At 34.9% G+C, this 17,519-nt stretch overlaps 1 protein-coding gene across 3 annotated transcripts in view; it reads right to left on the minus strand.

The window, feature by feature from the left end:
- LOC105473277 (transmembrane O-mannosyltransferase targeting cadherins 2) overlaps positions 1-17,519 on the minus strand; it is a 469,505-nt gene that overhangs the window by 68,442 nt on the left and 383,544 nt on the right. For all 3 annotated transcript variants that reach the window (XM_024790163.2, XM_011726991.2, XM_071071353.1), the window contains one exon: positions 7,556-7,619. In XM_024790163.2, coding sequence (XP_024645931.1) covers positions 7,556-7,619 — 64 coding nt within the window. The remainder of the gene's footprint in view (positions 1-7,555; positions 7,620-17,519) is intronic.

The raw sequence follows: 17,519 nt of genomic DNA on the forward strand, positions 1-17,519 counted from the left end.
GCATGGATGTGATGAACAGAGAAAACTTCTACACTGCGGTGGGAATGTAAACTAGTACAACTACTATGGAAAACAGTGTGAAGAGTCCTTAAAGAACTAAAAGTATAACTACCACCTGATCCAGCAATCCCACCACTGGGTATCTACCCAGAGGAAAATAAGTCATTATATGAAAAAGATACTTGCACATGTATGTTTATAGTGGCACAATTCACAACAGAAAAATTTTGGAACCAATCCAAATGCCCATCAATCAACGAGTGCATAAAGAAACTGTGGTATATGTATATGATGGAATACTACACAGCCATAAAAACAAATGAATTAACAGCATTTGCAGTGACCTGGATGAGACTGGAGACTATTATTCCAAGTGAAGTAACTCAGGAATGGAAAACCAAACATCGTATGTTCTCAATGATACGTGGGAGCTAAGTTATGAGGACGCAAAGGCATAAGAATGACACAATGGACCTTGGGGACGTGGGGGGAAGATTGGGAGGGGGACGAGGGATTAAAGACTACAAATTGGTGCAGTGTACACTGCTCGGGTGATGGGTGCACCAAAATCTCACAAATCACCACTAAAGTACTCATGTAACCAAATACCACCTGTACCCCAACTTATGGAAAAATGAATAATAAAAAAATAAAACACATGGATATATTTGTAACTGAAAAAATTAGTCAAAGTGAAATATGTATGTGCAGTATTAAAACACATTTTACTCATAAAATCAATCTGGTGATTCTGGGATCCACATAAAATCAATGTGTAAAAGTCAAGAGACACATGGTATGTAGTATTCCCACATCACAGAAGCTTGTGGAAAGTTTTGGGAGAGGCCATATGGTTCCTCACCCATTTACAAGCAGAAATGTGGTTTAACTGCCTCCCAGACAAATTATTATTAACTTTGTCATTTTTTTCCAACAACATAACAATCCTTTATATGTTAGAATCTGAATCTGTCCCATTAAACTTGGTTTCATGTTTTCTTTGTTCTAATTAGGGTTGAAGAATATCTTTCCCATTAGAATATACATATGTAGGTGGGAAATTTTATATCCTTTCAATTAATAATAGCTCAATTAAATAATTAATCTTTTTCCCCAGAGCTCAGTCTTAGTGGTTATTTCCACTCCACAGTCATTCCCCTACCACCATATTCACCATAAAAATGAGAGTCAAATTGAAAGTAATACGTTACAGAATATGTGGACTACCTTGTAACACAGCTGCATTTTGTCAATAAGCTCATTTATTTGAATCTTCTCTTCCCATGTTTCTCAGTTTAATCTTTTGACATATAAGCATTGCTAAAGAGCCCAAATGGATCACACTGGTTTTGATTTTATAATAATGTTCTGAAATAATTTTTGTTCTAAGTACCTGGGAAAGGTATAATGCATATATGAAGCTCTCTATCGATAATATTACCCTTGAAAGATATTCTCCTTTTAATGCATATATACTAAATACACATGGGATATTTATAAAATATTCTACATATTAGAAATGCAAAATGCAAATACAACAGTTAGCATATAAATCAGAGAGCTGAGTCAAAACTAGAAGTAATCTACCAGTGATCACCAAAAAAAATGTGTCCTCATTGGTACTTATTTATTCCATGTAGATAGTACAGACCTGCATCAAATATTACCTACTGTGCTCCTCAGAACATGCAGTTGTCCATGAGTCTTTAACATAAAATTCTATCCTTTCTTCCCCCACAGGATTAGCAGATAATCAAATGAGCATAACCGAAATAATTTACTACCTAAAGTTAGCTCCCCTCTATTTCTAGTTTTGTTTTTCCCTCTGTATCTTCACAGTGTCCTTTTCCTACTTCAGTCACTGGGGAGGAAGCAATCCTTAAATATCTCTGATATTTCCTTTGCGCTCCCTTCACCTTGGACACATTTTCAGTCTCATGTTCACATGCATACACACATTTTTAGTATCCTATTTAACACAGAGACACATACATCTCAACATCTATCTTTAATTGGTAATATTCAAATTTAATATTTATTTCCAAACATCACTACAGAATAAGTCTTACACCACCCACTTCCAATTCTCCATTTCCTCAACTGCTCACGTCACTTATGTGAAACTGCACTCCCAAAGGGCACAAATATGCTTACTCTTGGAAGTCAAACGACTTTCTCTGTCCTTGTTTTTCTTTACCTTTTTGCAGCAGTGTTCCCTGCTCATCAACTTTGCTTTCTATGCCCTGTCACTGTCTTGGCTGCCTTCCTTATTCTAAATTTGAAATGTCGAAATTCCCAAATGTCTGAAACTGACTCTCTTCTCTTTTGTATATTCCCTCCTTTGGTGATGCTACCCACTTATTTGGTACCATTCCCTTTTTTGCAAATGACTCCCAAGTCTCTATCCCTAACTATGGCCTTCTAACTTCTTCCTTGATAGGAATGTCTCATGAGAAAATGAGAGTAAGTAGATTCTCTCGCTCAGAATGTGCTCAGTCTAACCATTTTGTTCTTATAATAAATAAGGCCCTCTGGTTACAATTTTTATATTTGTGGCATTTCTTTTCTTCCAGGTTACCTAAAATCAAAATTTTGGAACATATATGGTGGCCAACTAATTATCTTCTTCACGTCTTTTGAAATAATCTATTACTTAATTTATCTGTATGTTCTTTTCCATTTCTCTCCATTTCTGTACTTTAGTTTCACTACCTTATGCCTATACTATTACCATGATCTTTTATTAAGTTTTCCCAAGGCTGTATCTCCCAACTCTACTTCCTCAAACACAATCGACATTTTTCATTTCATCATATAAATGGCCATCCTAAATAACTCTTTTCATTATGTCACTTTGCTTAATAACATTTTAAAATACAAACGCCACATTTTTAATATGGTATCCACTACCATTCATCTAGTTTTATGGTAGTTTTCATTTCTATCTTCCCCTATACCCTTCCTCTCGGTACATGTTGCCCTAGTTCATGTACATAGTTCTCCCTGCCAGAATTCTCTCCTTGTTCTCGCTAAAATCCTTACTTACAGGCATCCTATCATTCCAAGTTTCTCTTAGCTTGTCAACTGTGACTCAGTGTCTCTTCAGCTCCATCCAGCTGAACGTCGTTTCTCTCTCCTGTGCGCTTTGCTTACACCTAGCTCATGTGTCTCACAAAGCACTTATTAGATGCTATTATTTATTGCCCTGATGTTTGAGGATTGGGATTCCCACGTTCTCTCCTTCACTCCCTCCCCACATTAGATTGTACATTTCTTAAGGACAAGGTTATTGTTTCATAACTTTCAAACCCTACTGCATTTGGCACAGTCTTACATAAAGCTGGAACTTGATAAAAAGTAAGTTGAATAAATTCATATTAAAAACAATTACAGCCCCAAAAATATAAGATGTACAGACCTATCATTGGTAATTACTCTCTTCTAACTCTAGAGTTTACAAAAAGTCAAGTAAAAGCCGGTGACTTTGTACTATGCAAATTTCCCATTCTTCACATTAACCATTTTTTAAAAATCCATAAGTTAATGCAGAATTTGGCTTAATTCCTCCAGGAAGAACAAAGCAGTTCCATTTAATATCCCTCTAGTCCTTGAGAGTCAGCATTTTTTGATGCCCATTAGTGAGAGAGAAGACAGAGAAGACTGTTGTCTATTTAAAGTAACCTCCAAAGAAAGGTCAATTTATTTAAAACAAAACAAAAAAAAAATTAAAACTAAAAAAAACTTAAAATGGCAATTTCAGTAAGGAGTTTTCCTATTATAGAAACATGTTTTAATGTATTATAAGGTTTAATTTTAGGACAATCAGCTCCAAAAATCAAGTAAAAAAATTAAAATGGTAATGGCGTCATTTTGTAATAAATAGACTTCTCTAACTGTGTAGTTTGGTAAACGACAAGGTATTAAACATCTCTGATAAAGAGACAATGTCAGAATCTAAAACTTATTTTGTGCCTGCTAATTTAGACATCTTTCATTATTTTAGTATTTGACCACTGGAATTCTTTGTACGTAAAATGATGCAAAAATACAATTAACAATTTCAAAGTACATTATGTGGAAAATATGGCTTTCATATCATAGGAAACATAAAGAAATTCATCATGGGACATATTGAAGAAATGGAATCGGTATTTTATTAAGAAAGAATATCCCACAGACAGCAAGCTTTTTAATATGACTGTAACAGAGGTTGCGGCTTCCTACTTTATTTTGTGTAGTAGTGATCTGATATGAACATTGGTGAAACATGCACAGAGTCTCTCACATACAGCTACTGATTTTTACCCTCCTAGTTGTACTTAAAGAACAGAAGAAAATTCTTCAGAAGAAAATTTTTCGAAGAAAGTAAGAGTAAGATTAGATTACTGTGTAGGGGAGAAAACTAGAAAAGACAATGGAACTATTTAAATAGACTGGAGGTGAAGTCTGTTAGCTACGCTATCATATAGGCAGGTACCAAATTTATTAAGTTAAAAGCAGAGAAATAACAAAGAATGTTTTTTATGAACAAAGGTAATAAACAGATATGAACAAGATAAATGTTAAATGAATGTTTTAATTCAGATCAGATGGGTCATTGCTAATAAATCATTACACGGGTTATTGTTTAAAAAGGTCTCTTCATTTCAGAACAGAAATTTATATTACTATCTTGTCTGATCTTGGAAGCTAAGCAGGGTTGGTCCTGGTTAGTACTTGGATGGGAGAAATTTATATTACTGCCATGGTTTGTATTTTATCACTGCTTCCCCTGTGCTGTGGTGTTTTACTCACCTAGACCACATACTGTAAGTCAAAACACAATTCTGAAAACAGATTAGGAAAAAATCATATCTGTTGATCCATCAATTGTAACATCATTTATTCACTGTTAAATGTGAATACTTTATTCTATCCCATCATTTTAAAAGTATTGTTGCCAGATAGGGAAAGTATCATTTGAATAAACATATTTTGAAAAGCAGTCTGCAGCGGGTTTATGAAGAAACATTTTGAGGGTTCAGAAAAAAATGGTTTCCAGTTGGAGATTAAATATTGATTTTATGATTTGCTTAGTCTTTTAAAATTAACCATTTCACAAATCAGACTCAAATCTTGTAATATCCGAGTGTCTTTCATTTTTTAGTCCAGGTCAGATAGCTCAGGTAGCTCTTCTCTCACTAATTCATTATAACATGCTGAAGATGGTAATTTGACCAACCACTTGACCAAAAATCAACATGACACTCAAGTGACCAGTACTCAAAAAACAATTGCATTTACCTATCATGCATTATGTACATTCATAGCATCTTATTAACGTGAAGGCAATAAAACAACAACAACAACAAAAAAAACTCGCATCTCTGCCTTTAATGAAGTTGTAATAATAAGACTTCAAATTCAACCCTTTTCCTAGAAATACTGCAGAAAGCTGTCCGACTAGGGCATTTACCAAACCATGCGTAGTGCACGCCACCCCCTTCCCTGCCACAACTCTTAACTCACTTGTGCTGCTCCAGCTTTCTCCAAAGCACGTCTCACTGTTTGATATACTAGCTCCTTCTCCTCAGACTAGATTATGAGCTCCTAACCATTTTGTTCACTGCTGTATAGCCACTGCCAAAAGTAATACCTGGTACTCTGTAAATATTACTGAATAAATAAATAAAATGACTATCATTATTTAGGTTTTCCTAATTTCTGGCTTGCCTTTCCTCTCTAAAATATGACTGCAATTTTTTTCCATCAAGCTTTCTGTTATGCATTCAGTGGCCCGGGTTACAGTGTGATTCCATTTGGTTTTGACAGTGGGTGAGTTATTAACTTCGCAGCCCTTCCAGAGAATAGGGATCACAAAGGTATCTGTGGGTTGTTGTGAGAAATGAATGAAGTACTTAGCACAGTGCTTGGCACATAATAATAAGTGCTCAATAAATTTTAGCTGTCATTGTTCTCACCATGATTATTAAGTTATTTTCTTCTGTTGCAAATTGCTTATCAATTCTTGAAACATCTCATAATGAATGTGACAGGGTTCAGAACAGCCACCCAAAGCATGGTTCCTTATAATACATAGTATTTTAAGCTGAAAAAAAACCAAAACTGCAGAAGAAGGACAGTCACTCTGTGACCTTCTCTCTCCCTTCTCCAAGGTAGTAGGTGATAAGACCCTCATTAACACCTTGTCTCTGAACACACAGGGAAAAAAAGAAGAAGAACAAACAGGAATTTCTAAGTTCTTCCCAATTTATTACCATGAGATCATAACCTTTTGTCTTCTAATCACACTTCTGCATGATGTCTATAAAAAATATTTTCCTGAGTCATCATTTCTGAAGGCTCCCATATCAGGTAAAATGTATATTAAATAAATCTGTATGCTTTTCTATTGTTAAATCTGTCTTTTGTTTGGGGTCTCAGCCATGAGCCTTAGGGTGCTTAAGATAAAGATACTTTTTTGCCCCTACAAGTAAAACTCGGAGGCGTTGAGATTCAGGGCTAATGTTGCAAGTGGATGAATCTCCTGAAAAGAAAAATAGCTACCTCCCACATAGGTCTCTTTCAGGGAGCATTAATCCTCCTCTTTTGTGCTCCCAGAGGACTGTATACACCTCTGTATAAGAATCACCACACTGTATTTCAATTAGATGATTGTGTTCAGTCTTGTCTGCTACACGGTGTGGTCATTCAGGATATGAAATCTCTGCATCCTACCACAAAGCAGGCACTCTATAGATGAAGAATGCTTGCCCAATGGATGAGTTACTATAAAGAAATGAGACTGATCCCATTATTTGCACTCACATCACATGTGCACTTTCATTACTGTTTCAAAATTGCATTTCCCAATAGATGGTCTTGATGTGAAGAACAGGGTAGAAGATTTTAGTATTGGCGAGAGATGCAGAAGGTATATGAAAATAAAAGCACAATGTGTTGGAGTTCAGAGATGTGTTGCAAATAAAATGTGCTTAGAAGACCAAGACAAAACCAGTTCTTATTTTCTCATAAATGGTTACTCTATTTCAATAGAAGAGATCTAATTTATATCCATCTTTCTTTATGGAAGCATCATTACCCAGAGAAAAATTGTAATAAAAACATTCTTGATAAAGTTGAAAAGCACAGAAATTAGAAATGAGGCCTGTGGAATAGAAAAGAGGCATACAGCTTGAGGTCTGACTATACATGAGAATCAAAAAATAATAGGTATTTAATGCCACAGCCAAAAAAACCTTCAAGGAATTGATTTTAAAAGTTATCCAAATACAAAGTACTTAGTAGTGCTAAAGCCTGTGTTCAAGTGATAAAAATCTTATGTTGCTTTACACAGGCTAGAAGACAAAAAGTCTAACTCTAGAAAAAGAAGCTTGAGGCTGGCAGATTTTACTGTTGAATTAAGCTATTTAGTAGGTATTCAAAATAAGAGATCGAGAGAGAAAGGAAGAAAGAAAGAAAGAAAAAAAAAACAAAACACGCTTCTATGTCTTACACCTATCACATGCTTTGAGTCTATCCCTCTGAAAGTGTTTCTCATTAGGAAAGTACTTACATTAGGCCTCAGTCTGGCTGCCAGATCATAATACTTCTCGGCTGCTTCATTGAGGCTAGCCTGTCTGTAAGAGAAATAATAAAATAAAACTATAGCATTTATTTTAGAATTACAATTAGGATCACCGTGCAGCAAAATAATGTTAATTTAAAAAAAAATTCTGGTCACACCAAACAATAATTTGTCCAAGCAGAAAAAGACTTAAAAATTGAGTGTTTGCATTGTACTTGTTATTGTATTTAAGGCATTATAAATAGTATCTTAACATAATCCTATTCAGTGGGTGTTGTTATTTCACATTTACATATTAGGAATTAGAAAAGTTATCCTACTTTTCCATGCAAAACTAGGTAATATATTGTAGTGGTGGGGTTCTCCAGCATCAACATGATACGCCAGAAAAATCTCAATTTTAAAAATAAATTGTCAAAATTAGTAATTATTGCTTTTGTTTTATGAAAACAGTAAAGATCTGCAGGACTTTCAAAATTCTACATCTGTCTAGAAAGACACTTTCTTTCCAGTATGGAGGGAACTTTCCACAGTGTGTAGTTAACAGAAAAAATAAAAAGGCCAGATTATGTCTCCCCTTGGACTTCAGACACCAGGGTCAGCACATGACTTAACCTCAGCTAAATGGATGTTCTCATTACTTAGGACTTTCATTCCTAAGTGACAGAAAGATGAAAGGATGGCCAGAACTCACTTGCAATGGTAGAAGCAATGGGACTATTTACTAGCCAGACTCTTCCTGGAAAGAACTGCTTTTGTATATCTCACTTCTGGGCCACTGAGGCTACCTTGTTTCCTGCCAATTTAAGCCTTCCAGCCTACAGTGAATTCTGTAGCTCCCATAGCCTTCAAATAGCTACAGTCAGTTTCTATTGCTCACAGCCAAATCCTGTAAGTAGCGCAACTGACTTGTACAAATAAAATGTGCACTGAAATTTACAGATAGATTTGTTCACTGTCTATTCCTGTGATTCACAGAAAAGACCTAGGTTCACCCAACTCATCACCAGAAGCAGGGTTCTAAGGAAGCGCAGCCAGTTGTTCTTTAATATACAATATATTTTTTGATCATACCATGCTGCTTCAGAAGACCTTCTAAGATGGCAGGTAATAAGATCTAAGAAGCTTGTGGAGGTTGAACTGGAATCTGGTGACAATATTTGAAGGGTACAGAAAAAATGCTACAGAAAAATGCCAAATTCAATTTCAGATGTTGTATATAGCATATCTATGATGTGACAATAATAGTAAATGGCTGGGGGTCCTGCAGTTAAAATGGAGTGGTGTTCTCTTGAAGCTGTGATGTAAAGAAGCTATTGAGACAAGAAGATGACAGGACAAGGATGAAGAGAACACAAAAATTAACTTTCTCAATTAGAAAAACATATTCAAGTTTTAAAAGAGAAGGTTAACTAGCCTTATCTATAAAAGTGAATTTGCACTTGGTCAAGCCAAATACAAACTATAAAAACATACCCCATGCAACCATATAAATTATGGAAATACCTGAAGATAACATCTCTCTGGAGAGTAGGACATATTTTTCTAATTTTTAAATGAAAAATAATTAAAAACACTGCTATTTTTAATAGAGGTTATAAAGAAAGTAAAAACCCTTGACCTAAGGCTCTACTGGACCCATGACATGTTACAATGTGCTGCTGCAATTTATATTCCCATAAATGTTAAAGCTCAATTTCAATATGTCAAGAGAAGTACTTTAGTTTGGTATGAAACAGTAAAAATTCCCTCACTAGGGTATTTAATAAAGGTTCCCTCCACCAAATTATAGAATCAATTTGGTACAGACTCATTTGGAAATCTGAACCAGAATTCATTAGGTCATGCCCTGGAAAGGTTTTCTCCAGAGGAAAATAAAAGGCATGCAGGTAGGAAATTGGAGCAACTTAATACTACAAAGAACTCAGTTACTTTGAAGTGAGATCAACCGACAGATGCCCAACATGGAAAATACAGCTACCATTAATATTCATCTTTATGGACATTTAATTATGAGGTAGATAAGGATCAAAAGAGAAACTGGGGAATCCATCAGATAAAATGTCTTGAAAATAATAATAAACTCAATTTTTAAAAGGTTTTACTGCCCCCCAAAATGGTTATTAGTTTTTAAAGTCTTCATATTATTCAGTGCTTTAGTTCTCAAAGGAAATATCTAGGTTAGAAAACTTAATTTCTTAAGCTAGAAGTAGAATTGATGAAATTTTGATGAGGTGGGAAAAAAACCCCACTAGGATTTATTATATATGTCTTACAACTATGCAAATTAATTTTTACTCTAGGACCTTGCTTCTAATATTAAATAGTCTTTACAAACTACTAATCAGCATGCATTTATGGCAGAACATGGAAAACTGTAGGGAAAAGAATATGTCAGTTGCACCCACGGAATGCTCATTTATATCCTCATTTTATTCTCTAGACAAAAGAGAATAACTCATGAGGAAGTGTCCAATGTCCATTTTACAGTGTTTGCTGTATTTCATACACGGCTCTCCACAGAGCATCCTGGGAGTACTTAATACATCTTAATTGTAGAGATGATTGAATCATTAATCAATATTTGAAAAAGTAAAGATTTAGCAGTATTCTGCCAGTTGTTTAGAGATTCTACTAAATATTGTCAAGAACTTCAACCATAAGATTGTTAGGGACTGATCGCAGGACTCAGGTTCCCAAGACTATTAAAGCAGACGAAAAAATAACACTTCCTGCATACTCGTATCCTTTCTTCCTTCCCTATTTCTTTTCTGGGATGGAAAATTTCTAAATCCACTATCCAGGAATTGATTATTTCATTTACCAGTTACAATACCACCATGAAGCAATTATTATTATTTACCACATTTTAAAGATGAGGATAATGCAAAAACAGTGCCAGATATTCACTTTCTTACTTCCTGAAATATCTCATTTTTAAAAGCTCACAATTAGATATAGTGGAAACTTTTCCCAAGCGTCCAAGTATTAAGAGAAGGCTTTGAAGGTGGGTGAAGAGGAGAGCAGTGGCTCTGCAAGAAATCTTGCAGGCCAGATGTAAACAACTCTGCATTCTGACCAAAACATACTTTACAAAGCCAGAAATAAGGTGGTGAGAAGGAAAATCATTCATACCAGGAACCCACAATGGATCCAGATGGGCAACTTGCTCCATTTAACATGCCATCCTAGGAGTCAACACTGTTATGTCACATATCTAGAGCATTAAAGATTTAATCCCTATGCCAATAATAGACAGTAACTGGAGACTCAGATGGAGGCTCCTTTCTCATTACCACCTCCTACCTATCATAGCTGTTGGGCCCTCCCACTCTTCACATTACCTCTGGTCTCTCAGGGCCAGGAAGGGTAAGGAAGAAGAAAAAGTCCACATAGCATTTGTGAACTGGACTAGGAAGTAAACCCTGAATTTCCAAGAAATCACTGGAGTGAGTTGATTATATTTTAAGTCTTTAGGTTCAGGGTTTTTTGTTCTGTTGGTTGGTTTTGTTTTTTGCCATCAGTGAAAATATAGTCTCAGATCGAAAGCAAACAGACAATAACAAAACTCACAAACACATTTCATCATTTGTGTACTGCGAAATTCCATTTTTGTACATGAGACTATAAAATCTGCATCTGTTAAATGTACATATTTCTTATATCTAGTTCCACTCCCTGGTGTTATTTTAGAAAAGTATACTTTGGAACACATGTTTATGGCCCAATAGTCTTATAAAGAAAGATGTATAAGAGAAATTTGGGAATCAATAATGTAATGGAATAACAACTTAATATACCCTATGAAATGTCTGAAGCAAATCTGATTAAAAGAACCACTTACAATTACCCACATTTTTATGTATTCTGTGCAAATTATAAAATCGCTAAATTTAAATTTTCTTCCTTAGAAATATAAATAATAAAATCTCTAGTGGCATTTAGAAGTAAAACTCTCTTTAACTACAATTATTAATAGTTGTGAATTGTCAATTTGAATTAAAAATTAATATAAAAACTACTCATACGTACAAAAGGTATTTCAGTAAAGTCTTGGCAATTGTTTTCAAGAATAGCTTATGAGCATTTTTTTTTTAACTGGAGATTGTTGTTCATGTAACATAAAAACAGAGGAAAATAGCTGGGTTTTCCTGGATTCTTGCCAGGCTCTGATGCTTAGTTTTGAGTTACTCAAAGCAGCACTAAATTTTAATTCCAGTTGATATGTTATACAGTAGGAATAGAAGTAGAATTGAAATAATCGAAGACATAAAAATGTATGGAAGATCTTAAAATAGTGAAACCAGAGTCATACATATGTAAAAACAATGGAGCAGAAAAGATCCTTGCAATGAAACATGTACAATAAATTGTTTATGACCATTAACCCTTCTTAGATGAAAACTTCTCTGTCAAGATACCGAAAATGGCTTCATGACCTGTAAGTATCTCCACCTAAATTCTAAATGAAAAGACTAGAGTGGTAAAGAAAAAACGTAGCAATAAGAGGAAAAAACTATGCTGACAATATAATTTTTAAAAAGGTCCCTCTGAGAAATTCCTTGATGCCCCATGACAGTTTAAGGCTATTCTTTCACAGCCTCAAACTGTTCAGGGGCTGCAAAGGGCAGAGTTAAACCTGTATCTAGAACGATTATATAATGATGTGTAGTGGAAAAAATTAAAAGAGAGGGTATTGTGTATTGGCAATGTCAACTGTTATATTCACATGTAGTAAATTACCACTTATGTTCAAGGTGTAATGTTTGGATGAGGAGAAGGAATTGAGACGGGTGAAAGAGAAACAGCAGAATAGAACTTGCCTGTAGCGGTGGTCCAAGAATCAACATCCTAAGCTTATCCTGGGATTTGTTAGAAGCGTAAAATCACAGGTACTACCCCAACTTACTAAATCATAGCATGCACTTTAACAACATCCCCACGTGCTCACATGCACATTAATAGTGGAAAGAAACAGGGTTGACAGATGCCCACCTTCAACCTCATTTGCCACCCCACTTTGCTCTGAAGACCCTATGGTCCATTACAACATGGTTGAAATAAGAGCCTCGTGATTGTAAATGGGAAGTAAAATATAACTAATAATTGGAAAATCCAGTGACTTCCTAGTGGTTTTGGTAAGTTTGGAAGTGATAAGGAAGAAAATATATGGCTCAGAGGCCGTTGGAAATATATACATACATCCCCAAGATACACACACACGTACACACACACACACACAATCTGATTTGTGAAAATAATTTGATTCTGTTTTCTTCTCATTCAAGAATTTAAATTTTATGTGACTTCCAGTAGAATGTATGAAGAACTTAGCATTTGTAAATTTTATGTTTTCAACATATTGATTACATAATATTGTGTGGTTTGAATATACAAATTAAAAGATAATGATTCTTTCTTGTATATTCACTCTGCTCTCTAGAAATTAGGGAAGAAATTAGAACCAGTTGGTATGGTGGAGTTTTGCTATTTTTACTACCTTTGGGGCACAGTGATAGTTTCCACCCTTAGGCCTAGAAAAAAAGAAAGTGCACACATCTCGGCTGCATGCGTGACCCAGATCAGAGACTATATCATGATTATACTTCAAAAATGTAATACCCCTTTGAGAATACAAAGTTGGAGTTCTCTCTCCAATGGCCCTGTCTACTTTATAAAATTTATTACAAAAGTATAATTTAATAATATTGGAAAGACCTAACTACTAAGCATTTATTTACACATTTGACAAACTGTTATTCTGTAAATTATTTTCTGTATCAATAAAGTCGAGAATCATAGCATCTAAGCCATCAGTCAGGTGTAAAATACGAGGGAGCCAATGTGACACAGTGAAACCAGTATCATACTACATTAAGCCTTAACCCCTGCTTTACCAATGGTAAACACAGAGAAGAGTATTGACTTTGAGTCTCAGTATGCTCATCTGTAAGATGGGAAGGTTTATTAACATTTACTTCACAGATGTAACTTAGAAATAAGAGAGTGACAGACATAAAATGCAAAGTATAGTGTCAGGTAGACAGAAGATGTTTGAATAAATGCTACTTTTATCCCTTACCCTGTAAGCAGAAGCAGATTAAACACACACACACACACACACACACACACACACACACACACACACACACACACACTCATTCCACTAGAGCCTATGAATGCTGTAAACCATGTAAAGTTTGTTATTAGTGCCTCTATATTTCCTCTCAAATAACAAATATCTTCATGTTATCTTCAGCTTCCAGTTCTTCAGAAAAGTTGAATAAATCCATTCACAGAAAATGTTTCTAATAGAATAACTGATTTAATAAGTTTCTTCTCATAACACTATAGATATAACTCTACTGTGTTCTAGCATCGTAAATTCCTTTATTTTCCTTTAATGATAACCAATCTGCTTTTTAATGCTGTCATCTGGAAGCATCTAGTAACTTTTCATTTTGTTTGAAGTACTAACAATGTCACCATGTATTGTCAACATTCTTTATGTGAGGCCACTCAACATTTGTGATCATCTCCCCTATGAATACACTTGGTAATCAGTCAGAACAAGGATCCCACATTCCCAAGCAAGGAAGAAGCTAGAAATTCAGTCATCTTCTAACTTTCGTTTAGCACAGGACTCAGTTTCTACCCATCAGATGCAATCTCAAGAGAATGGAATTCAGAGGTAAGCATAATGGGAAGCAGCTAGGCCCAGGAGAATCATCTTCTAATAAATGTGATGCACACTTTGCTGGGTTCCTTGTGGGTGATGGTGGCACAGCTCCTGCACTGTAAAAGCTGCTGAGCCCAAGGGAATTGTGGGTGGTTGGGAATTATTCTTAGCTGTGTACAGTAGAGCCCCAACCCCACTGGTAGAGTCTGTAGGTTATAGAACACTCGTTAAAAAATCTTGTTGCTGTACAAACTAGCAAGTATGATTCTTTAGTACACAACTAAAAGCTGGTCTCTACATGACAACAGTTTAAAAACAAACCTATTTTCATTGATTTTGCCTTCATTATGATGAATGAAGATCATCCTATTTTGGAAATTTTCTCTATCTCTTGATAATCTCTACTCTATGCTCTGTTTCAGAAATTTCTGTTCTTATTAACATTTCCATATACACAAACAAATAAAATTATATATAGCATATATGATATATAAAACTACATGCACACATATACAGTATATAGATGTATGTGCATATTTATACATAAATAAAAATAACATATTATGTATACAATATATGTATATACATGACTATAATTATATACACATGTATAATTATGAGCATATATAGTATGTAGAACTATACATATATATAATTACAAGTGTAATTACTTATAATTATGCATGTGAGTTCCTAATCCATCCTCCAATCTTTTGTTCATTCACCATTTTCATGTTTTTAGTATTTTCCACCAATTTCTGGGGAAATATCTATAGCTTCTATTTAAATTATTAGTCTATTAATTGTATACTACCTCCATTGCTGTTATACATTCAGAGACCCTATTAATCTCTTAGTAATCTTTTCCCAACATTATAGTGTTCCTCTTTCTACTTACCTACTTCTTTGCACAAATATATTTTGTATCAGCTAAGTTAGGTTATACTTTGGGAATAAATACCTTCTAAGTCTCACTGAATTAAGACAACATTTACTTCTCACTCATTGAACCTATCCAACGCAGGTGAGGAGGGAGGTTTGTCTCTCTTTGGTCACTTAGGGATCTACATTTTTAAGTCAGAGAAAGGGAAAAGCACTCAGTCTTAGAGCTTTGGCTCAAATGTGCCATACATCACATTCACACACATTCAATGACAAATAAGAGGCATGCAGGACTTCAGCTTCAAGGAAGGCAGGAAAGTGCAATACTACTGTGATTCTCTAGAACAAAGGGCCTTGCAATAGTTTGCTGAGAATGACGGTTTCCAGCTTCATCCACGTCCCTACAAAGGACATGAACTCATCCTTTTTTATGGCTGCATAGTATTCCATGGTGTATATGTGCCACATTTTCTTAATCCAGTCTATCATTGATGGACATTTGGGTTGGTTTCAAGTCTTTGCTATTGTACCCTAGAACTTAAAGTATAATAATAATAATAATAATTTTTAAAAAATCATTAAATAAATAAATAAATAAATAAAACAAAGGGCCAAGCAAACTTGCTGAATGACATTAATACTACTTCCACCACAGAGTGTTCTTTTGAAGCACTTTGATGACAGGAATTTAGAGACCCTCTAAGAGGCTCTTAAGTTTTTAATGTAAACCTGCTTCACCGAGGCCCTTTATTTTGATACCTCTGACTTGTCATTCTTATCTGAACTGCCAAATTGAGTAATATATTTCAAAACTATGTATTAGCTTATTCTACAGAGAAAGATCTTTGTTCACTTCTGGTAGCTGGAATGGGTATACTGGAAATTTCTCAAATTTCAGGCCTCTTGAAGGTCCAAATAAGATAAAGATTTGCCCCTTGATGGCTGGCCTGAGGATCTCACTTCTTCCAATCTCATCTTATTCAGATGGAACGACCATTATTTTTTCTTTTTGCTACATTTGTAATGAGCAGCTCCTGCTCCCCCTCCCCACGTTTATAGATTCTTTTGGTCATTACATTGGAGATTTGCCAAGAAAAGGGAAGTTAAATCAGTATGTTCAAACCTTATCTTGAACTATAACTTTTCCCTAAATTGCTGATTTGGGATAGTGGGTAAACCACTTATCCAGCTAACAAAGTGAGACACAACCAGGAGACACCCACTCTTTCTCTCACACCCAAATGGTCACCAAACCCTGTCAATTTTGTCTCCTAAATGTCTCTCAAAAGAACAGAGTTCTTGAGAAAAGAATATCAAACTTAATTTAGAACTATGTAGCATCACCCCCAGGAGAAAATTTACATGTAACATTAAATAAGCAAAATTTTGACAACTAGCCATTTTGACAAAAGTATATTCAAGGGGAAACCAATAACCCGTCTTATTCCTTTAGGCAAACAAAGCCCTGAATGTTCTCAACTATTAAGAAAAGAGACTGCTATTCAGCTTGACAGCAAGCACTCCAGAAATGCTTGAATTTGACAGAGGTGAAAAACAGAAAGCTAAGTAAAAACATTCATGAAGACTGCCATCCAGTTGAGTAGGAGAAAGTCAAGCTGCTGTGGTCACTCTTACAGTCAATACAGGAGGGCACCGACTGACTGCAACTTAATGAGGGATGCAGACCAGAGAAAGCTGGAGAGGATGTTCTGAAAATAAATCCTAAAGATTTCCTCACTGCCAATATATAACAAAAATTTTCCACTGGTTTCTAGCACTAAGACAACTAAGAAAAAATCATAAGTGATGTCTTTAACAAGGACTTTTATTTTTTCTTTTGTAATATACTTATAATGGGTTTCTATTGGTAGACCTTGAATTTCAGACATGGATTTAATATGTAGCAAAATGCCTTGTTGATAAAAGTATCTGTTATTATCAAGATGAATTTGCCTGCGTGTATTCCTGCTTTCCCATTCTTGCAAATTGTTTATTGTTGCTGAAAGCATAGTGTTTTATTCATGAGGAACCAAAAGTCCTTATCTCTGTAACAATACCTAAACTTGTCACACAAATTGAGGTGTCTTTTAAAAATTATCTTTGCATTGAAGGTTCTTGCAGATTGGTTACAGTTTATTTTAGGAATATACCAACAGTCAATTGAATCCTGATTTCCCTTTGTAGGTGTCAGCTTTCTTGAGTTCATCACCAAACAAGTACCTTAGGGATGCTAACATTAATGCTGAATGAGGGCATTCAACTAAAACATCTCTGTATTTTTTTTTTTTTTACAACTACAGGTGAATCTACAATCATCTTAAAAGCTAAAATAAAAATTCTTCTACTTTTTACAAATGTCCTCATTTTAAAACCATCCAATTTTGAATTAAC

This window comes from Macaca nemestrina, chromosome 10 (assembly GCF_043159975.1).
Source record: "Macaca nemestrina isolate mMacNem1 chromosome 10, mMacNem.hap1, whole genome shotgun sequence".
Lineage (NCBI taxonomy): Eukaryota > Metazoa > Chordata > Mammalia > Primates > Cercopithecidae > Macaca > Macaca nemestrina.